This window comes from Brachionichthys hirsutus, chromosome 10, assembly GCF_040956055.1.
Source record: "Brachionichthys hirsutus isolate HB-005 chromosome 10, CSIRO-AGI_Bhir_v1, whole genome shotgun sequence".
NCBI classification, from domain to species: Eukaryota; Metazoa; Chordata; class Actinopteri; order Lophiiformes; family Brachionichthyidae; genus Brachionichthys; species Brachionichthys hirsutus.
In genome coordinates, this window is record NC_090906.1 from 4754955 (window position 1) to 4776632 (window position 21678).

The 21678-nt window shown below is 46.0% G+C and overlaps 2 protein-coding genes and 1 non-coding gene across 4 annotated transcripts; 1 reads left to right on the plus strand and 2 right to left on the minus strand.

The window, feature by feature from the left end:
- Positions 1 to 1173: 1173 nt before the first annotated feature.
- Positions 1174 to 5365, minus strand: f9b (coagulation factor IXb). Its single transcript, XM_068744739.1, has 8 exons — positions 5284 to 5365; positions 4452 to 4624; positions 4353 to 4377; positions 4159 to 4272; positions 3445 to 3576; positions 2930 to 3360; positions 2204 to 2348; positions 1174 to 1730 (listed from the first exon to the last, which is right to left on the minus strand). Exons 1-8 carry the CDS (start codon positions 5363 to 5365, stop codon positions 1174 to 1176), a joined length of 1659 nt encoding a protein of 552 aa, XP_068600840.1.
- Positions 5366 to 7086: 1721 nt separating this feature from the next.
- On the plus strand, positions 7087 to 21572 carry LOC137899956 (fibroblast growth factor 13-like). 2 transcript variants are annotated; one of them, XM_068743990.1, is made up of 5 exons: positions 7087 to 7135; positions 17027 to 17137; positions 19482 to 19585; positions 21056 to 21254; positions 21433 to 21572. In XM_068743990.1, the coding sequence occupies exons 1-5, from the start codon at positions 7087 to 7089 to the stop codon at positions 21570 to 21572; spliced, it is 603 nt and encodes a 200-aa protein (XP_068600091.1). The 2 variants fall into 2 exon arrangements, with proteins under 2 accessions (XP_068600091.1, XP_068600092.1); XM_068743991.1 differs by lacking the exon at positions 7087 to 7135 and adding an exon at positions 11950 to 11980.
- On the minus strand, positions 8716 to 8787 carry trnad-guc (transfer RNA aspartic acid (anticodon GUC)). Its single transcript has one exon. It is a non-coding gene; the product is annotated as a tRNA-Asp (tRNA).
- Positions 21573 to 21678: the final 106 nt, after the last annotated feature.

Consider the following 21678-nt stretch of genomic DNA (forward strand, 5'->3'; position numbering starts at 1 on the left):
CACACGGTGGTGCTCCTCAGGGATGCATGAGTGAATGAATGAATGAATCGGGGGGGGGGGGTACTGATGATCCTGTCCTGGACAGGAAGTGCATATTTATGTGAACAGGATAAATAGACCGGCGACACGTAGCTGGTTGTCTGGCAATGTGACACTTTGATGCATACATTGCACATATCTCCTCTTTTCTTTTTTCTGTTGATACTTTCTTTTTATTATATCGGAAGCTGTTATTTTGTGTGGCGATGATTTATTGATCGTTCAATCACTGTTCAAATACCTACCTACCTATTTGAATTAGATTCTAAATTCTTCACAGCTGGGAGTCACAATGAGTGAAATGCGATTCTGAAAACTCTTCTGCTTTACCATCAGACGTCGATCAACGACAGATTGACACATTCAGCGCAAGGAATGAATTAACTGTGAATTTGTAAATGTTAAAAAACAGAATTTCCTGTGTGACTTTGAACAATCAGATCTCGACACTCAGGTTTCAAGTGATTTAAGGTAGATTGTGCTTCATCTCGATTTAAATCTGATCCAATTAAAAGTGAGACTTAATTATAAACTGAATAGACATGCACTTTCACAGCATGAAACACCCATATTGGGAATATATATAATCTATAATATTACAGTCACTTGGTGACGAGTGTCAGACTGAATAAGTAAACCCTATGAATCATTTTTTATTAAGTTGCTTCCATAGAAGACAACGTTTGTTAAAAGGTTCCAGGTTTCAGTCCAGTCTTTTCTGCTGTAACACAAAACAAACTGCTTTGAATCACTTTGCACTTTTTAGGAAAATATATTTCTTGCCAATGTGAAAGCTTCTGTTGTACTGCATTGTTTTCCAAACATAAGCACAAGGCCTGAGTGGCGTGATGTCTTCTCTCTGTTAGAGATTAAATGACATTTACGTGCGTTCTCCTGAGTGCGTCGAATATCTCTCTTCTTATCGGCAGCTACAATTTAAAGATGTGAGAAAGTGATGAAAGGTATTTTTTTACAGTATTTCAGGAAACATGCAAAGACTCAGAATTTTTAGTTGTGTTTTATTGTCCAATCACAAAAAGGGATTTATTTATTCAGTAGATTCAGTAGAAAACCTTCCTCACTGTCTCCACTGTAAAAAATGTGAGTGTTCTACATGCAGACTCCCGTCGCTGGTCAGTTCACTCGGATGCCTGTTCTCTGACTGATCCAGGGGTAGTACCGTGACAAGCGAGTGTAGACGCCGTACTTCCCGTCTTTGGCGCACTCCTCCCCCCAGCTGACGATGCCTGTCAGGAACCAAGTGCCTTTGTAATTGGTGGCGTGTGGCCCCCCACTGTCCCCCTGACACGAGTCCTTTATCGCAGTACGGAAGCCTGCGCAGAACATGAAGCGCGTGATGTGGTCCCGGCTGCTCTTCTTACACAGGGTGCGATCCACATAGGGGACCTCGAGTTTCTGGAGCTTGGTGGCCTCAAGGCCCTGGAAGCGCAGCCGCCCCCAGCCGCTCACCAGGGAGCTGCTGGACTCCCTCATGAGGTTCTCCGTGAAGTCTCTGGGGCCGAGGCAGATGGGACGCCGCTGGTTGGACAGCTCCACTGGGCTGGAGAGTTTCAGCAGGGCGATGTCGTGGTTGTACGGTGACCTGCTGTAATCGTACATGTGGTGGACGTGCTGCTCCGCCACCACATAGTCTCGCTCCGGACCTTCGACTGCGCAGACGTCGTGTTCGCCTGGAAGTAGAGGGTCACGTGAATGATAATCCAGTTGATGCGTTTCTGCAACAGATAGTGTCTGTGACGATCGACAGAGTAAAGTCAGTCGATTTTACCTCATTAAGTATCGGAATTAATCTTCAGAATGTGACATAACAATATTTTTTAAGCATAATGGTATTTAATAATAAAAAATATAAACTGAATGTGGTAAATTCCCACTTCAGAGAAATTAACCAAACTGTGCTGTGTTTGTCTGACACTGACAATCGCTAATTGCATGTCTTTGGATTGATCTCACAACAGCAAAGCCGATTGATGAAAAACAACTCCCTGAGATTATCAATAAATTATCAACCAGATCAATAAAAGCAGAATAGACCTTTGAAAAAAGTAGAAATAAATTCTCATTGCTAAGACCAATCCATCTTTGCTGGAAGATGCCGAGGAGAGAGAGAGAGAGAATGAAATGGAAAATATAACTTTCCTACCCACTCGGATGAAGAAATCTCGCTTAGTAATGTTAGCCTGCATCAGACAGTGGGCGGCGGTGATGACCCACAGGTCACTGAGCAGAGCTCCTCCACAGAAAGGCTCCGCCCTCTGGAGGGTGGCGGAGTGAGACATCAGCGCCACCTGCAGACAGGCCGACACCTTAATGGCGTTGGCGTTCATTCCCTGCACCACAAGCGTTCTACACCAACACCACACAGCGGGTTAGCTTATATTTACATCCACGTCTGATAACTGGTGATACTTGAACTTGATCAAAATGGATCCATCACTCCATTTACTTGCTCTTTTCCGCTCTGCGGGTTACGGGAGTTGCTGGAGACTATCCCGGCTTGGTATGGGTGAGAGGCGGGGCACACCCCGGACGGGTCGCCAGCACATCGCGGGGCCACACAGAGACAAACAGCCACTCACGCACACGCTCACAGACTACGGACAATTTGGAGTATTCGGTTCACCTAAGCTGCATGTTTTTGGATGTGGGAGGAAACCGGAGAACCCGGAAAGAACCCGGAGAGAACCCGGAGAGAACCCACGCAGGCACAGGGAAGAATACACAAACTCTGCAAAGATAGAACTTGAACCAGGTACCTTCTTGATGTTACCTTTTTTGTTCTCCCATTTGGGAAACATTCCCATTTTTCATTTAAATCGTGCGCTTCCCGCTTCCCTGTAAAACCAAAATCATCCCTCATCTCAATTACCTGCCAGGGTATCTCCCCAGGAACGGCTGCATCTCCTCCGACGATCCTCGTGCCCGTGTTTTCCTTCTCTGTGATGGTGGGGAGTGTCGGGAAGAAAGCCCAGTGAGGCAGCGGCTTCGTCTCCTCCGGTGCTTGGGTGAAGCCGCTCTCCTCCCCGCTGCTCCTGACGACCTCCTCTGGATTTACGGAGGAGCCTGAAGCCGACCTTACTGAACGGACGTTTGCGGCGGAGGTGGCGAACACGCCTGCGTCGTCTGAGCCGTCGTCGTAGTACTCGTAGAACATCGTCTCATTGATGTCGTTGTAGTCGTTGTGACGGCTGCTGCTCGAGTTGTCTTGCGTTCCAGAGCTGTGCGTCGCCGACCGAGGGTTCACGAGGGTTCTGGTGTCCTGGGTGGTGGGCCAGATCACAAGACCGCAGCTGAAGGGTTCTGAGAGAAGAAGGAGTAGAGGAATATGTGCTACGATTCATTCCTGAGTCGGATCAAGACATTTGATCTGCCTTTAAACCCCACCTGCGGGCTGACAGGTCCTCTTGTCCGGCCCCAGTTGGTACCCAGGCGCACACTGGCATAGAGGCGTCTCCGCCTGCATCACGCAGAAATGGGAGCACCCGCCGTTGTTGACCGAACACTGCTTCGACACCTCTGAGAATAAAGAAGGAACAGGACAGCGGCTAGAAAAACAGAGCGCAGACCTCCGCCAAGCAGCTCATTCTGCTCCTAATTAGTTTTACACCATCCACATGTTGATCTGGATCATCACCAAAAGGTCATAAATTGTTCTTTTCAACCATGAAACGTGAAAGTGAATCAGAGTTGATGTACATTTTTAACTGATTTTTGAATCCGTAAATGGAGTTTAATGTTAAAATGTAATGTTTTTTTCTGACCTCATTCTGGACCTGCATTCTAGTGCATATCGGACCCCTTTATGACTGTGATGTTGAATTGAATGCATGTTTTACAAGATGAAAAAGCCTCCATTATAAGTAAATGAGAAAATCAAGATTTCTTTTGTATCCAGACGATTATCTGGATCGCTGTCAAAAAGTTAGACCAACAAACATCTTCAGGTGTTTTTCATCAAGATCTATGCCGCAGATTTTCAGTAATCCTGTTAAATGCAATGCAATGATTACAGAAATTATTACACAAACATAATATTTAAACCTAATATTTCCAAAGCAAAAACAAAGATCCTTTCTACCCACAGCCCGCCACACCCACCGATCTCACAGTTCTTCCCGCCAAAGTCTGGCTTGCACCAGCAAACATATGTGTTGATTCCGTCTTCACACACTCCTCCATTTTGGCAGGGGGGCGGTTTGCACTGGTCGCCATCTACACACGAGTGGAACACACATGCACGCCGCTTTAGAGGTCAGGGGTCACTGCGAGGACTTGCCTTGTTCTTTTCTTACCAATGTATCCGGCCCAGAATTTCATCTGGAAGAGAAAAGGAAGGCGGCCGTTACCGTGGGAGCTCAAGACGTGCTGCTCGTGGAGCGTGTGCAACCTACGGTCTTCTCGTCGTTCTCGAACACCTCCCTGGCCTCCTCCATCGTGCAGAGTTCCTCCCTGCACTCCCGCTCCAGGTTGTCCTTGTGAAGCATTTCTTCCAGATGGCCGCTGTTGTACCGGCGCAGGCGAAGCAGCACTTGGTTTGCCGTCTGCTGAGACACAAACACACCTCCTGAAATGTTGCCAGAGGAGGGAAAGGGAAATATTTAAAAAATAGGTTCTCCCATTTTTCTTCAAAGTGAACAGAACTTTTATTTTAGGGGTGATAGACAAATCCTCACTGGATGTCTCGAGTCTTTATTTAAGCAGGTAAAAGTCTTGACATTCAAAATCTTGAATTTAATCTGCCCGTCCGAGACTGTGCTTAAGATGTAAGAGTAATCAATTTGCAGAAACCAATGACGCGTGTGAATTTTAATGGATTCTGTCCAGAGGTTTTTGGCCATATGTGATCCGCTGTGTACGCATGGATGGATCTGTACAGATGATCAGCGGATGAGCGGATCAGGGTAACTTTATGGCTCATATTTAAATGCCCCTTTTGGCAGGGTCATAAAAATATGGCTCAAGTCAAAGGAAACCCAGTAAGAATGATTACAGAACCATTATAATCCCGTTGGGGATATGGATGGATGACAGATGGGCGTCTAGATTCTGGATATTAGTGTTTATTCCCAGTCGGAATGAGAACAGATTTGACCCCGTTAAGCCTTTGGGCTCAGCGGTCAGGCCTCTAAAGATGATGCACCGGATAACTTATAACATGTTTTCACATCCCTGATCTTTGGCCGCCGCCTCAACCGATGCTTGCTGTTGTGTCGAGTTGTTTACCTGCGTCTTCCACGAGCACGGGTAGTGCACCTGCCTCCAGAAATAAACCAGCCACGAACGCCAGTAAACAAACTCCAGCCATCTTGTCGTTGTCAGCTGAACGGCGGCTTTACTGCAGAGCCAAAAACTGTAAGCCGGAGAGGCAGAGCCCGACTCCAAAGTACAGCGACACTGTTTACTCACCCACGAGTGTGTGTGTGTGTGTGTGTGTGTGTGTGAAATCAGGGTATGTCAGAACAGGAAAAAGTGATTTTGTTCATGTGTTTACCAGAAAGATCGACAAAATGAGGCTCAAAACAGAAAAACCAAATGATTTTATTCAGTCGTGTAAGATTGAAACTGAGCAAGAGCAAACACAGTGTGTGTGTGTGTGTGTGTGTGTGTGTGTGTGTGTGTGTGTGTGTGTGTGCGTGTGTGTTACCAGCTGTGAATCATGTTGTTTATCATCATGAGTCCGATAAGCAGCTTTTGCTTTGTGGCTTACGTACCGGTTTCAGTTGGGATAAATGGGCACACACACACTAACACACACTGAAACTAACACACACTAACACACAAACACACACATTTTGAGAGCTCACACTTTTATCACTATACTTTATTGATCAGAGATGTTAAATGTAAAGTTATGAAAGGCCTTTAAAAAAGGCTTGATCATAAAGCAGACTTGAAGGAGTCGGGGCAAATATCTTTTGCTTTTCATTACGACTACTCTCTCTCTCTCTCACACACACACACACACACCATTTGGATGGACAAATGCTATCGTAAATCCAAGCAGGCCAATTTATTTAGAAAGTATTGAATGCTGTCTGATTAGACTGTGAGTTCTGCAGGGCGGGGCTGTCGACAAATCACTGTGACTGACAGCCGGGTCGGTGGCGGGTCGGTGGCAGCGGGAGCTTTGTGGTGATTTATTGGCTGAGAATGATTCTAAATGAGGAGAAGGAGGGTTGCATCCCCCCCTTTAATGCTACTTGCCCAATATATTAACTTCACTCCCATTGCAAAACAAAACTTAGACAGCGTAGATAAGAAACTGTGAGGGAACAGAGCGATTTGCACAGTGATGTAAATGTGACTGAAGCTGTGCTGGTTAGCATCCGGCTATCTCTGCATGTGAAGAGCAGCTCCACAGTGAGGAAAGAGGCCGCTGCAGGGCGTCGATCATCTAAGTCTGATGTAAAAGCAGCTTCTTGTGGGGAAGCTGGAGAGTCCAGAGCAGACATATAGATCATTATTGAGTTACTGATGTCTTAAATATCAAATGTTTCAATGGAACTAAAAGTCATTCATGAATTTAATCATTAATGAAGATGAAAAATAAAGCTAACATTAATGATAAAGGAGGAAAGACTCAAATTCATATTAAAACAGCAGCGTGGAGTTTAATCCATTTAAGTTCAAATAGACTGCAAAAAAAATAAAAGTACAAGTTTACCAAATGATTTCAAGTGATAATATCGACCATCACCGCCTCATGGGAGATGTAACGCGTAATGCTTTTTTTGGGCGCTATTTCTGTCATCTTTCTGTTATTCGCGATGTGCGCGTGTGAGTGCCGTTTTCTTTTTTGTTGTTGTTGTTGCGCGCGCACACACTTGGGAGCGCTCCTGCCATTGGACGACATGGTGACACCTCGAACACGGCGGGCTGCAGAAGGAGGGCAGATTCATTGAGATTTGGGACGGGAGGAGAGTTGGAGCCGCTGCTGCGTGCGTGGGAACGGGGATGAGAAAGAAAGAAACCCACGATCCCGCATCTCTCACCTGAAGTTTGATCCACAGCCGGCGGCGGAGCTCCATGAGCGGGAAAGCCAGAGGCAAAGAGGATAAAGACCATGCGGCCAAAGGTGAGCGAGGATGAGCCAGAGTTCATCCAAACGAACGCTTCTCAATTCTCTTTGATTGAGAAAACAAATGAGAATATCTGAGAACACCCAATAATCGCATGTATTTGCGTCATGTTGATGTAAACTCTGTGTTTTGTCCGCTGGTCTGGAGCTTTAGGACAAAGAGATCCAAACACTTGAATGGTTTTCTGCTCATTGGAATATAATCGATACATCTGCAACGTCCGTTTAGTGAAAAATCACCGATACAGGATAAAAACATAAGCTTCTCATTTCTCACACGCACACAATATTTTTTTTTAATCCTTTGGACAGATAAGACACCTGCTCTTTCAGATGAGATTCATTCATGCGCACTGACGTCATCAGGAGCGGGTTCCAGCGTCAGTCAGCGTTAAGATGCGCTTTAAATTTAAAGCTGTTTTTTTCCTGATCCTGTTTCTGGTTTTAGTCACACGCACAAGAAAAACAGAAATTTACAGCGGCAGGGATTTTAATGAAGATACTTTTATTTCCAGAGACAAACGTGAGAATTAGAAATAATTGTCGTCGTTCCATGAACAATTTTAATTATTCATATTTCTATATTTTTTTTCAAGAATTGCTTTGAGGTGAACTACGGGATATTTAATCTCTGGTCAAACTCCTGTTGCGAAATAAAGAAACTATAGCAATAATTTTTAAAGACAATTAAGCATTGAAGAAACTGAAAATGACTGAAAAACAAAATTAACCAATGCATGTATATATATATAAAAAAAACAAGTGTTCAGGAAAAAAATGACAAAAATAAGGCAGAAATTGATTGTTTTTGCAACAATGCAACTGAATTCACAAATGTATGCTAATATAAGAGAGCGCGCAGGAGAGTATAAACCAGACTGCTGTTGGTACCAGTCATGACTCCGAGCCGATGATTGGACAGAATTATGTCTGTAAAGGCGTCTGGCGTAAATGTCCCTCCAGCCAGTTCATTATAAGGAACAGTTAATGCAGAAGAAATTGTGCTCTGGCCAAAAGAAGAAAGATTGCCAAATTAAGTATAAGCAGATTCCAACACAGAGGCCACTTTTACACAGACACAGGGTAATACCAATGTAATACCAATGTAATGCTAATATAATACCAATGTAATACCAATGTAATACCAATGTAACAATGACAAACCAAACCAACCTGTTTGGACTGAATAAACCAAGGGTGTAAACAGTAGCAATCTGTAAACAACACAATAAAGCAAAAAGCTAAATATTAGCTCTCTTCTGCCCCCTGAGGTCAAAAGTTGGAAAACAACTTCCTGACAGCTGCCATGGATTCTCTCCAATAAACAAGAGTTGGTGATTTATGAAAGAATAAATCATCTGAGAAGCCAGAACAAAAATAACGAATCAGCAAATCCTGATGGAGTCCTGAACAGCAGCACTCTAATCAATCAATCAATCACACATACATTTTATTTTAGGCTAATTAGGAGAACGTTTGGAGTGTCTAAACTAAAGGAAGGCCGATTGAGTCGTGAGAGTCGAGCAAATGGGGAATGACGCGGGGATGGAGCAAACTCGCCGGCAGCCAAAGAGCGTCTCCCCGTCGGGGAATCGAACCCCGGTCCTCCGCGTGACAGGCGGAGATACTGTCCACTGTACTAACGAGGAAGCCGCAAGCATGCGTGGTGACGTCAGTGGGGAAAGTATTTGTTTTTTTAATGACACAGCGGTCCATTAAGTTTATATATTCTCCTTTTGGTGGCAGTTTTCGTTTACGGCCATTCCACTCTGAACGCGCCCGGTGTATTTTAAACATGCTGACTAAGTTCAAAAAGAAGACGCCAATCTGATTGGCTGTTCAGCGATGATGCTCTGCGTGAAGCTGCTCATTGTCCACAAAGCGCAATGTAAATGAAGTACTTTGTACAGTTTTCTCTGTTTTACTCTACCTCTGGCTGCAATGATTTATAACTGAATGTGATCCGTATTGATGAGAGTAAAAACAAAACACACATTAGTTATCACGAATCAAATAAATGCCAGATTCAGAGACACAAATGAAGACATTTAATCGAGTAAAATGTCCAAATGAATGTCAGAAATGTATTTAATAGTAGTGGCATTCAGGATTACATTTGAGTCAGAATAAGAACTCATAGAATTCATAAACATCTGGTTCTGTGAGAGATTAGGTTTATAAATGTGGTGTACTTGTGTGTGTGTGTGTGTGTGTGTGTGCGTGCGTGCGTGCGTGTGTGTGTGTGGACTCACAGATAAGCATCAGGACAGGATTAACCACAGACACACTGCTGTTAATTAATCCTGATTGTGACACGGCAGCAGCGTCATCGCTGAACAGCCAATCAGATTGGCGTCTTCTTTTTGAACTTAATCAGCATGTTTAAAATACACCGTATACTGTACTGTATACTAATATGTTCATCAGTATTTATGAAAACTTAATTTGTATTTTTCTAATATAAACATGACTTAATTCATCCATTGAATGTTGAACATTGGGCAGGAAAAGTACAAACAACACATAAATATTATTGGTCAGAGGGAAAGGAAACGGCTTCATGTTGAAATATATGTTACGATGCAATGAAAAAAAAAAGTGGAGCATTTCCTGTTAGGCGAGTTACATTAGTAATAGTTAGTAACTACCGATATCTGTTGTTCAGGTGAAGACTGTGATGAACTGGGATGTCTGGGAGCTCCAATAAAATGAAAACCTCACTTTAACAGAAATGTGTTGTATAATTAAATAACATGAAAGCCTGGTAAAAGCTTTTTTAAATATTTTAACATATTTGTATTATTATTATTATTAGTATTGTTTATATGATCGGGTCTGTATACTTTTACACAGATATGAAGCATATATGATAGTAAAACGCGTCTCATCATTGCCCTTACCGAGGAGTTGAGTTTGTTTGTGTGCCTGCAGGCTGAATTACACAGAACCTGATTCTAGGTGATATGGCGCCATCTACTGGTGGTTCATCTAAATGACTGTTAGTGAAGGGAATGGCTGGCTTGTCTTCCTGTCTTTAGACTGCAGTGATTGAATCCTGGAAACCTGCCCAGGCTCTTTACTTCAGCAGGACTGGCTGCCATCTTTGTGGTCCGCTATTTAAAGCCCGAGGCTGCAAAGCTATTACCGGGTGTTCAGTGCAGATCAAAGGCAGCACGCGATAGCCAGTGTGAAACGCAGGCAGGCCGCCGCCCGCTCCATCCATCAGCCTGATCCAGGAGGGTTATTTCCTGATCGCAGGAAGATAGAAATAAGACGGCAAAAAAATAGCTAGACGACATTGTGACTAATTGCATCCTGGGGGGGGGGGGTCACAGTCACACATGATGTCATGATGACATCACCGTGATCAGCCTCATTACTAATTCTGTAGATGCCCCTTCCCCCTTTTCCTTTCAGACCCACATGTTTAACATCAGCAGTTTATCACTAGTGATAGAGTTCTCTGTAATGAAGTTGTCCATTTTTAATTGACAACTTCTTATCTTCAGCAACATGAAAACTATTTGAATGACACTGAAATGTATTGATCTCAGCTACATATTGGTCTCTCTCTCCCTCTCTCTGATATGGATCAAGTTGCACATAGTGGTGCGGCATCATAAGGTGTACGAGCTTGAGTATTTTTTTGTGTTTCTAATTACCCGCATTATTCTTCTTTTTTTTTATGATATCAGCAAAACATTTCTAAAAAAGGTCAGATCTCAACAACGTTGAAGTGAAAAGTGAAAAAGCCGGACTCTACAAACCAAACCGACAAACATGAGTAACCACAAACTCGATTCTATAACCGCAAACAATAATGTTTCTCTCCAGGGGTTGTGTATTAGAGCCTCACGGAGATTTGGAAAATCCAGAGAGGCACATTTACACCCGAGATGACCGTCAGCATTACTTTTCAAGTTGCTGAGTGTTCATGTTCTCTAGCAACATCCGCAGCTTTTATTGGGTCCTGCCCCGGCAGCATGTCGGCAACCTGCAATCTGTAATCATTTCTGCATCATCTCAATAATATGGATGCTGCCGGGTCTTAACCTTCACAGGAAGCGTTACAGCGCGACGGCAATGTGCGGTTCTGAGTGTGGTTACTTTATTATGTGTGATGATGGTGTGCAGTTAGGGTAGCCCGCAGACACACTGGGAGACAGCAGAGCCATGAGCTGTGTGTGTGTGTGTGCGTGCGTGTGTGTGTGTGCACACAGTCTTTTTACTTTATTCTTGAAGAACATGTTGATATGATGAGCGGCACGGTGGCGCAGTGAGTAGTTCTGTCACCTCACAGCAAGAAGGTACCGGGTTCGGCTCCTATCTGTGTTTGTATGTTCTCCAGAATTGATCGAGAGAGAGATAAATAAGCAAACAAACCTACCAATGCTACACAATAGAAACGTGAAGGAGACCCACGCCTGGTGTTAGGGTAGCAGGTTCCAGATCCAGTGTGTGGCGACCAGTAAAGGGTGTGTTTTACTGGTTGGGTGACTTGTAGTTCTGTTTCTCTGCATCCTCGATGGATCCTTGGATTTGGGGAGCCCCCCCCCCCCCCCCACCCACCCAGCTCCCTCCCTCTCCCATAGTGCCAGATCAGCGGGGCCTTGAGATGAATCATTAATGACCGGTTCCAGCGGCTTAATGGCCTCTAATGTTCTGTAATGATCTCCCGTCATGTGCGGCGCCCTTAATGGACTCGATGCTGCTTTGGACTTTAGGTAAATCCTCCTCTTTACGTCGAGCAGCTCACAACAGGAAACGCAAAGGGCCGTGAGCACAATGCTCCGGAGCGCCACGGGCACAGCATGACTTTCCCTCTCCGCCGATCAACCTCAGGTAGGACCGGGGCGGGGGGGGGGGTTGGGGGTCCGAGATAAAGGGGCTTCACCGGGCTTAGACTGATCTTGAACAGCGGTATGAAGACAACTTTGAGAATCTCGCTGACGTGTTCCGTTTAAACCTTTGGTCATTTTGTTTTTATCCTTAGTCCAATTATTAATTCACCTAAAATTCACAAAACCTTTTTAAGTTGTGAGCAAATGAAACCGGAGTCGACGCGGACATGAGGCGTTTTTTTGTGGGTTAAAAATGACTCATCTGCGTGAAAGTCCATTTAAACATGAGGCGCTGTCTGTGGTGCTGAAAGCGCACCGGACGCGCCCTTCTGGCAGGACGACCTGCTGAAAGCGCATCAAGTTGTGCCTCGAGGCTACATACATGCATTATGAACGACCTCAATATAAGATCCTAATATTTCATAGCTTATGCTCAGCGGTCTTGACAAATAATTCATCTCTCAAGCATTTCTGGATCCGAGATATTCGTCCTCAGGCTGCAGATTTCGCCACGCCGCACATTGCGGTAATAAAACGCAGTGAACCAGGTTTAGATCGAAGCCCTGAATAATATCTAGAAACTCTTCTGTAAAAGCAAGTCGAAAGTAAAAAGTAACCGCTACCTTCACCACAATTAACCGATCAATCGCTTAATCTATGATACATTTGAAAAGAGCGTCATGTAATATCTCCTTTCCTCTCCTGTTGTCCTTAAATATGACTAACATTTTATCCCTGGGGGGTCAATCTGACCAGGGATTTTTGCCTCCAGCAGATGATGTGTTGCGTCAGGAATGTGTTGAATACATGCAGAACCCCCTTGATAATGAAACCTTGACCTGTCCTCTCGCGCCACCATCAGGCCAAACCTTAGAATTAGTTCACTATTAGAATTAATTGATCTTTTAAAAGGAAAAAATGTGAAAAGGCCAAGTGTATCAAATATGACAGACTGGGCTTTAAAGGGTTAAGTGTCATTTCTAGTCAGTGATTTTCTTTATAAACTGTCATCGAACGTCTACAAACGCCTGCCTTCTGGAGCAGATGTTCCATTTCAGATGTGAAGGTGGAGACAGATCCGTCTTTATGATTGAAGCAGGAAGTAAAGGAACGACGAGAGGAAACAATGTTGCAAGAGAATCACGGAGCCCTTTGAACCGATTGATCTTCCCTACGGTGGAAACAAAGTAGCGGAATGAACTGAGCTACTGCAGAACATTAGAGACGCATTCATACTCACTTTATACTGGACTACGTCTATAGAGGCTGCTTTAACTAAAACACGAGACCTGGGGTGTCAAACTCATTTTCTTTGAGGGCCACATTAGCATTGTTGCCCTCGAATGGCCAGTTTTAATGGTAACAAAGTGAAAATGTAACTAAATGTAATTCAATTTAATGTAAAATAAATGTAGCTACTCCTTAACATGCTGTTAAATAACTATTCATTTTTTATTTAAGTTACAATCATTGCATATGCAATTGTATAGTAGTAAAAATATATGGATAGATTATTGATGTTATTAGAACATATATTCATTCAATTTATCAGGTTAAGAAAACCACATTACTCCATCGATCAACACTCAAACTTATCCAAGTAAATAATATTAAATATTAGCACTTGTTGTGACTTTAACTTTGTTCAAAACTCTTTTGTCACAGTTGAGAGGAGCAGAACTACAGTACAACCAACACAAGAACATGTGCGACAGATGCGGCCTTTTACAAAAACAAATGTCTGCACACAGCTCTCGCGGGCCACAGAAAATGACTTGGAGTGCCACATGTGGCCCCCGCGCCTTGAGTTTTGACACATGATAAAAACCCTGTGAAAATAAGAACAACCTGCACCAGTAAACAACAGAGGCTGATACTACGAACTTTGAGCCAGGAGAGTTAATGATTTACTGTCTTTCATGGTTCTTCTCCAGGCCTAGAGGCAGCTCTGCGGCTCTGCAGCCTCTAGGGGACGCTGCAGAGCTGAAACAAAGACAAACAGACAAAAATCCAGCAAGGGTTTATCTTTTTGCGTATTTTCATATAATTCCACAGTTGCAGTTATTTGTCCCACTGAGACGACTGTTGTTCTGTTGTACTCTTGTTCTAATGTACTCTTGTACCGTTGTACTGTTGTAGACTTGAATTGCTATTCATCAATATGTTCCAAATTCTTGTCTTTCGTTTTGTTTTTCATTGATCCTCCCATTGATTAAGTTGTTTTCTGTGACATCTCAATTTGCTTTTGCGCTGATCTAATGCAGAGAGTGAGATATGGTTGTGTTTTCTCTGCACTTGAGCGCATCACTTTATTTTTTTTTTACCTTTTGATTGTGCGGTTTTTGCTTTTAAGGGGCACTTGGATTTTGAAAGCGAGGGTCTCATAAATAAAATATGAAGGACTCAACTTGGCTTTCAGTTACTTCATTACAGCGGTTTCTGCGTGTTTGCTTTCGTAGTTTGATGCGCCGGATCTCATATTGATGGTGAAATGCGGCGTAACGGAGGTTTTATCTCCATCAGAGACAAAGAGCGGCAGAAATCCATCGACGTGACGTTTGAGATGTTTCAGAATGCATCACTGTGTTTATTTGGATATTTACTGGCTTGTCTTTGAGCTACATTTCTACTTTTCTACATGAAAAAAAAAAAGTCTTAATTGAATCAGTAATAAAAACATCAAATATCTAAGTATAGCAGGACGAAACAACATCAGTCGCCCTTTGTGCTTTTTGATCCGGCCTGCCAAACTTGTCCAAAACATTAAATGTTATTAGAATTAAACCTCATCCCTTTGACCTTTCCCCTGTAATGCTACCTGTAAAAGGCCAAATCCTTTCATGTAATGGCTTTTTCATGTTATTTATATTAGTTCACACAAACACTCCATCCATCTGTTCCTGGCCCCGGCCCTCTGGCACATTTAGAGCCCATTGTGGCCCGTGAGTCAAAAGGTTTGCCCACCCCTAGTCTAACCTGTCATACAGGTCATCATATCTCAGGTGACTGCTTCACCGACCAATGAGTGCCATCCATCTCCGCTGCCGCTGTGGTGGCCGGGGTTAATCCTGATTCCGAGTCACCTGGATCACAAGGACGGTGTCGTAGACCATCCTGGCAACTTGTCCAGCAGTCTGCCTCGCCTCAGTCAAGCCCGGGTCACGGTCATCTGGTCCCCAGCCGTGGTTCTTGTGCCTGAAATGTCCATGTATTTATATTTTCACACTTAAGACTCACCGATCACAAGGTAGAACCCGGTGCGTGTTTTTAAGTCCCTTTAATGGGCTCTTACCTAAAAGGTTGCAGGAATGACCTGGTCCCGAGTCCCGACCCCAGCCAGGCGTCCCACGTCAGCCTCGACTGTGATTCAGTCCGCTCTTCATCATCCGCCGCCTCCTCTTCCTCCAGAGTCCAGACCAGTTGCAGCGGTATCTGGCGCTGACAGCTGCGCTCTGAGGGCCGCCTGCTGCCCCCCCCCCCGTCATTCACCTCCTTCCTGCACGCTGCATCCTTTCAGCAGCGGTGAACCTCTGCACCAAAAGATGAGCGCCCCTCCTCTCTCCCTCCTCCTCCTCCACTTTCTCTCCCCCACACTCTCAAAGGGTCCGTCCCTTCATCTCATTCCAACATTCCTGCTCCTCTATTTAACCCCCCCCCTCTCTCTCTCATACTCTATAAACCATATCTCCCTTTCGCCCCCCCCCCCCCCCCCCCCCCCCCCGCCCTCTCTCTCGGGCACACTCAATATCTCATTTTCTCTATTAAGCCGCCCCTTTCCATTACTCCTCATCTCATTCATCCACCTGTCTCCTCACTCCCTCCTATTTTTCTTGCTTCTATTTCTCCTTACATTTCACCCCCCCCCCCTCCCGTCACTCCCCTTGTGTGGATTTAATACCACGTGGGGTTCAGACTTACAGGTGCCTCATTAGAAAGAGCCCCCACCACACACACACACACACACACACACACACTCCCACTCCCACGCAGCCCCTCCAGCCCCCCCTCCTCCGTCGTGCGCGGGGTGGGCAGGGCTGCAGCAGTTTTTATGAACGGCACGGCCCGACCATGGTCCCGTTCCCGAGCCGTTTCATTGACAAACATTCCGGTTGCTGCATTTCTGTCACGGCTGGCGTCCAGGAGCGGATCGTCGCTGGGGAGGCGGCGCGCAGTCAGCATCAACATCAACAGGCTGTTGACGCGCATCTCGGACCCGGACTGGATCATCACGCACCCCATCGCGCACCCCATCACGCACCCCATCACGCACCCGCCCTCCTCCCGGCAGATTACTGGATTTGTTTCGCGCGTCCGCGATGCGCTCTCGCGCGCAGATGGAGGATTCTGGACCCTTTCTAAAGACACGGACATCATCTGCGAGGCTGCAGCGGTGTGTGATGCGAGCTGAGCCGCGGGTGGTGTAGACCCCCCCCCCCCCCCCGCGCGCAGACAAACACCTCGCCCTCGCCCCCCCACCCTCCATCCGGACGCAGAGCCCTGCCTCGCTCCAGCCGGGGGACATGTCCCGGGCAGCGGCTATCGCCAGCTCCCTGATCCGCCAGAAGCGGCAGGCGCGGGAGCGGGAGAAGGCGAACGCGTGCCGCGCCAGCGGCAGCCCGAGCAACGGCAAAGGCGCCGGCGAGAAGCCGAGCAAGCTGAGCGTCTTCTCGCGCGTCAAACTGTTTGGATCGAGGAAGAAGCGGAAGAGAAGGCGCCCCCCAGGTGTGAGAGTCCGGTGGATGCGCCACCGCCACCACCATGTTTTTGTTCCTTCCACGCTCCATCAACCCTCTGCGTCGTCGCCGAGGCCGTCCTGTTGAATGTCACCGTCTCGTCAATAACTTAGTGTCCCGGTGAAAAGTCTGCAGCAGCATGCGTCCCCAAATGTCCCAGCTGTCTGTTTGTTTGTGACATTACGGAGGGGGGGGGGGGGGGGGGATCAGTGGGGTCGAGGCGGCCCTTAAGGTCCAGCTGCAGGTCGCTCTCACCTGCCCCGGGTCATCCTGGGGTGGGCAAGCATTGACTGTGACTCCTCTTCTCCTCCCAGAGCCCCAGCTGAAGGGCATCGTGACCAGGCTGTCCAGCCGCCAGGGCTTCCAGCTGCAGATGCAGCCCGACGGCACCATCGATGGGACGAAGGACGAAGACAGCGCCTGCGGTGAGTCCAGCGCTGGCCTGGGGACGGACACAAGACAACACCGGCCACACACAGTTTCCATAGTCGCTGATTCTGTTATTGTCTTTCTCGTTAAAGAGCTATAGGTCTAGGATTCCTGGCCTATTGATCCATTATTTTAGTTATTACATATCAATAATAGTCTCCCAGAGAACAAGACAAAAAGACATCCGTCTTGCTATCCAGCATGAAAATGAAAAGCATCAAATCAGTCAATCAGAAAAACTAAAAAATAGCAAATGTAGTTCTGTTGTGGAAAAATGACTTCCCCCGTACATCTAATAATATATTATTATAAATCTTTGTTTTGTCTTCTGATTGACTACCGAAAGGTTTCAGCTCTAAAAGCAGCTCTTTGTGATTTTCAGATTCCCAGAGAAGGCGTGACAAACCGGTAGTTACCGTAGTTACCAATGCAACATCTGGATCGCCTACAAACCGCTTTCTTTTCCCTGACACGCAGATAATAAAGAGGATATTAGTGAAAGAAACGAATGACAAAGGAAGGGACATTTCACCAGCAGCGACCGGTTTGAATGATCGATCGGTTTATCGTTCGACTTGATAAAGTAAAGCTGCTCAGCAGCGACTGAGTCTAAGCCTTCTTTTCTTTTCATTCGAGGTACAAGGGAATGATGGCGTATCGAGGCTTCCTGTATAGGAAACAACATATCAAGCCTTCGTTTAACTCGTCACCCGAGACACGGCGATCCATCGGCCGTTAGACGTTTCAGCAGCCGATTAAACGTCCACGCGGATTCAAATGGGCGACGATGAAGAAAGGTCGACCCGGACCGGTCAACGCATTCTGCCTCGCTGGCGCCGTCTCAAACACGCAAACACGCAAACACGCAAACACACAAACACACACACTCTGGGCTTGCAAAGAGTGATTGATGGGTCTAATTCAATTCTGCTGTTGTGGTTTGAGACAGCGATCGCTCTTCTCCTCGCGCTCACTCGGGCGTTGTCGGCATCGGGTATTAATCTCTGCCTCTCCCCTGGCGAGAGAGAGAGAGAGAGACGTGTCGATAAAGCAAGCGTGTTCTTAAGTTAGATAATTATATGCTGTACGGACATCACGTATAAGTGCTTCCCCACATGAAACCAGTCGGCTGTGAGTGGATTTGAATCCACGGCTTAATTGAACCACCGCCATTATAAAGTCCACGGTCGGCTAAATGAATATAATTAAACAAGCGCCTGGCTCATCAAATTGTGTGGAATAATTATGTCTCTGCTGCAGAGCTTTTACTGTAGAAACATATAAATTACTACATCTGAATGCAAACCACAACAACAACAACTAGAAAACGACAATCAGAGATTGCAGACCCTCGCCTCCAAAAGACTATTGGATCTTGTGAGACAGTAAACAGGGCTTCCGGATCAGAGGGGCCAAACCTGCTCTAGCTTGCTGCTCCGGGACGTACTACAAGATACCTTCTGGACTCTTTTTCCCATCATTCGTGTCCCTCCCTCTTAAAGTGACACTCCCATGTTACAGCACAGGCACGATTCCAGATGTAAAAATAATTCTAGAATCTGGATCCAGATCCGGATCAACGCCATTCTCGGGGAGGACCGAGCCACGGACAGAATCTTGCTTGTGTAAAAATTTCAAGTCGATTGGGTCACTAGTTTTTGAGTTATGCGCTCGGACAGACAGACAAACAAACAGACAAACATACAAACGCACCCAATTGCAATACCCTCGCCTCCCCTTCGGCGAGGGTAACAACAACAACAACAACAACAACATCACGCACACCGGAACTGGAACTTCTCTCATGCACCCGAAACACAACTGAAGATTTACACATCTCTGATTAAACCTTAATAGGCTCATCCAGTATACCTGCCGTTTGAGCTTATTGACAGACACATTCCTCCCGTTGCCAGAGCGACATCGTCGTCATGGGTACGACAGGAAGATCAGGTAGGCGGTCGACCATCCGATTGTTGAAATCTAAAGATCCTGGCCACAGCGGTGAAGCTAAAGTCAAGGCAACACAAGACGATGAAAACGCTGTTCAGAATAAAGACGGCGGCGAGCTGGAGAATCCAACCAAGGACGAGGCCAACAAACAACAGAATTAGCGCCGCCCCCATTAAAAACCTATTCAAACGCACAACCGCTGGTTTCAAAGGACGTGTCGAGCCGCTATCCGACGAGCAGCTGCTCCTCTGTCTGATTCTCCCCGAACATTTGACGCCGAGTCATTCGTGTAATTCTGTGACCTCCGTGGTGAAATGAAAAATGTAATCACGCCAGATTGGTTTTCTTTTCCTTTGTGTGTGTGTGTGTGTGTGTGTGTGTGTGTAGCTGTGTTCAACCTGATCCCAGTGGGGCTTCGTGTGGTGGCCATCCAGGGCGTCCAGACCAAACTCTATCTGGCAATGAACAACGAAGGATTTCTCTACACCTCTGTAGGTCGCCTCACGCGCTCACCATCATCACCATCATCTTCATCACCACCATCATCCTCACACACCATTTGAGATTGAGTCAGGCTGACAGGCGAAGCAATTTTCAGTGTCCGTCGTCATCACGATGATCAGAATGCAGCGTTCCTCCAGTTTTCACTCCTTTCTCCTGCCCCCCCCCCCCCCCCCATCCACTATTGTTGTAGACGCCACAGCTATGAAACCTTCTCAAGAAGAACTAAGGAGCTTAAAGGGAGAACAGCAGAGAGCGTATCTCCTTAGCTCCATGTATTATCCATGAGGAATCCAGGAAGCCAGAAACTCTCCAGATCCGATTGGCAAACAGGATCCCAGTTTGAGCCCAGCCAACCAGGGACCTGGGGGACGTGAGGATTTTGACTCCTTATTGTTAAATGAAACGGAGCAAACAAGCAGTCGAGATTTGGTGCATTTCATATTCTCGCCACCCTTCAACATTAACCCACGGGTTGCTGCAGACTTCATCCCTGCTGGTTCTTTCAAAGCTTTATTTCAGACAGATAATCAAGACGTTTGAGCTATTATTAGCTGCCTATTGTCTCCTAGTATTTTCCTTTCTAATTTTAAACATGTCACCGTCTTCTCCCCTTTAATTAAGTCTTTTCTCGACACCTGTTTTAAAAAAAACACTGGACCTTTCTCTAAGCTGATGTTCCTGTCAAGGAGTCAGCACACAGTTAATTTATTTTATGAATAAGAACCAAAAAACAAAACAAATCGGCCCGCTTTCTAGTCGGTCATGATTTAATTCTGGCAGCTGATTAAATGAGCTCCTGAAATGCTTTTTACCTCCAGCTGATTTACTCACAGGCACCACTTCAGTTTCTCAGACAGGTCTGATGGCACTGCCGCTGTAGCTCTTGAGTAGAGATGGGGGCGGACGCAATAACAAACCGAAATCCACATAAATAACAGCAGTCCTGCAATTTAAACATGGCTGAAACACCAGCAGATGAAAACAGCTCAGTAATAACAGCCCTGCAGGCACGCAACATCATCTTAGTACCTCGACCACCGTGACCGGTCCAGCGCTTCAGGCCCAAATCAGTTTATACTGGGCGTATCAGAAGATTCTATAAACACAAAACTTTATTCGTAAAGATTCATTCGAAAGGACAGAGGATAGAGAGAGAGAGAGAGAGAGAGAGAGTCCTTTCTCTCTATCTTTGGGCATCTTCCTCTCATCAGGCTGGTCGGTATTCAAGGGAGTAGCTAGTTGCCATGGAGATGCAGGAATAAGGAAATGCAAGTGTCAGCTGTTGTAAGTTGGTGCAGTCTCTACTCGGAGGCTACGGCATGGCCAAGATAGTGATTAGGAGAGCAGCAACAGATTAAACGCTATTTAATGTACCGGTCGGCGCCATTACTAAATCCTTCACTGTCGTCTCCTCCTCCTCATTTGATTGGCTCTGATACATGCCACTCTGCCCTCAGGAGCATTTCACCCCCGAGTGTAAGTTCAAGGAGTCGGTGTTTGAGAACTACTACGTCACGTATTCCTCCATGCTGTACCGGCAGCAGGCCTCGGGCCGGGCCTGGTACCTGGGCCTCAACAAGGAGGGGGGCATCATGAAGGGGAACCATGTGAAGAAGAGCAAGGCTGCTGCACACTTCATACCCAAACCCCTCAAAGGTAAGACTATTAGGGGGGGGGGGTATTGATTTAATGATGGATTTGATTGATTGAAAAACTAAATATCATCAGCTGGGATTTTATGCAACAGTTGTCACAGCTTACATGGATTCTTGACTTTTCTTTCTGTGTGTGTGTGTGTGTGTGTGTGTGTGTGTGTGCGTGTGTGCGTGTACAGTCGCCATGTACAGGGAGCCGTCCCTCCATGACCTGACAGAACTCTCGCGGTCAGGCAGCGGCACGCCAACCAAGAGTCGCAGCGCTTCGGCCCTGCTCAACGGCGGAGGGAAGTCACCCAGCAACAATGACTTATCCTAGCCCCCCCGCCCCCCCCCCCCCGGCTCACACTTTACACTTCACTCACACACACACACACACACACACACACACACACACACATGCACACAGATCTCAGGCTGTTGCA

Coding starts and splice junctions, on each gene's coding strand:
- f9b (XM_068744739.1), bottom strand. CDS start 5,365: ATGGCTGGAGTTTGTTTACTGGCGTTCGTGGCTGGTTTATTTCTGGAG. Junction 4,378..4,451: donor TCGAGAACGACGAGAAGACC/GTAGGTTGCACA, acceptor TTTCTCTTCCAG/ATGAAATTCTGGGCCGGATA. Junction 1,731..2,203: donor AGATTTCTTCATCCGAGTGG/GTAGGAAAGTTA, acceptor CTCTACTTCCAG/GCGAACACGACGTCTGCGCA.
- LOC137899956 (XM_068743990.1), top strand. CDS start 7,087: ATGAGCGGGAAAGCCAGAGGCAAAGAGGATAAAGACCATGCGGCCAAA. Junction 17,138..19,481: donor GGACGAAGACAGCGCCTGCG/GTGAGTCCAGCG, acceptor GTGTGTGTGTAG/CTGTGTTCAACCTGATCCCA. Junction 19,586..21,055: donor AAGGATTTCTCTACACCTCT/GTAGGTCGCCTC, acceptor CTCTGCCCTCAG/GAGCATTTCACCCCCGAGTG.